We start from the raw sequence: 1,036 nt of genomic DNA, 5'->3' as shown, positions 1-1,036 counted from the left end.
CGTCCTCCAGTTCCTGGAACGAGTGAGCGCTGCCCCGGGCCCAGAGGGTACCGGGAGGGTCCCGCCGAGGGGTCGGAGCCACGGCAGGCGTTTCCCAGGCCCCAGGCCCACCGGCCCCCTGGCTCACCTGCTTCCTGCCAACACTCGGTCTGTAATACAGGAGGAGACTTGATGCTGTTTAATGTCCTTTAAGGACCTGCTTTTGCACAGGACAGTGGTAACTAGATGATGGTAAAAGTGACGATAGACACACCAGAAGGAGATGTTTTTGAAAATTCTACAAACGCTTTAAGAGCTTGGCAGGAAGCTCTCGTTCTCGTGGAGGCGTGAGCACTGCAGCCGCTCCCTATGTCACCGGGGGGTTTGGGACACTTTCCTCGTTTCCTTTGTGACCTCCGGCTGCTCTCCTCTCCGCTCCCTGTGCCAGGTGCTGCTGACGTTGGTGGCGAGCCCCTACGCGTACACCGACAAGGCCTCCGACTTCGTCCAGGAAGCCAGCACGCTGCAGGCCGCGGCCAAGCAGGATGCCGACGACGCCAGCATCCCCATCTCCCACATCGACGGTCAGTGCGCTCCCTGTGCCTGCTTCTGCGCCCAGCTGCCCTGGCCCGTTAGACACAGAACAGGAATCAGGTTCTGGGTTGCCGAGCGCAAACCTGGTCAAAGCCCAGCCCACGTGGACACGACATCGCCCCGTCCATTGACGGAGCGGAGACGTGTGCGGGGCTTGCTTCGTGCAGGGCCGATCTGAGCTCACAGGTTCTACTGCCCAACCTCATGACAGCTCGGCGGGCTCAGTCCTCACGGTGTGTTCTCGAGGCCGCGGTCAGCCTCGCGTGGCACTCAGGCGGGAGGGGGACCAGGTGCCGCCCCCTCGGCTCTGTGCTTCCAGGGGTGGCTTGTTCGCCTCAGCGTCCAGGGGAAGCTTTCTGGCGGCTCACTGTCCCCTGAGCTGGGCGTGTCCTCATCTGCTTAGAATCAGACTTTATGTTAAGCCTTCCCCCCCCCCCCCCCCCGGGGGGGGGGGGGGGTGCCC

General features: G+C 62.8%; 1 protein-coding gene across 1 annotated transcript in view; it reads left to right on the top strand.

Moving 5' to 3' along the window:
* The window catches only part of URB1 (URB1 ribosome biogenesis 1 homolog (S. cerevisiae)), a 43,360-nt gene that overhangs the window by 17,776 nt on the left and 24,548 nt on the right, over positions 1-1,036 (top strand). Inside the window, exons 17-18 of the mRNA XM_014535196.1 lie at positions 2-22; positions 428-563. Of these exons, the coding sequence (XP_014390682.1) occupies positions 2-22; positions 428-563 (157 nt within the window). The remainder of the gene's footprint in view (position 1; positions 23-427; positions 564-1,036) is intronic.

This window comes from Myotis brandtii, unplaced genomic scaffold (genome assembly GCF_000412655.1).
Source record: "Myotis brandtii unplaced genomic scaffold, ASM41265v1 scaffold139, whole genome shotgun sequence".
NCBI classification, from domain to species: Eukaryota; Metazoa; Chordata; class Mammalia; order Chiroptera; family Vespertilionidae; genus Myotis; species Myotis brandtii.
This window is presented reverse-complemented; position numbering and strand designations above follow the sequence as displayed.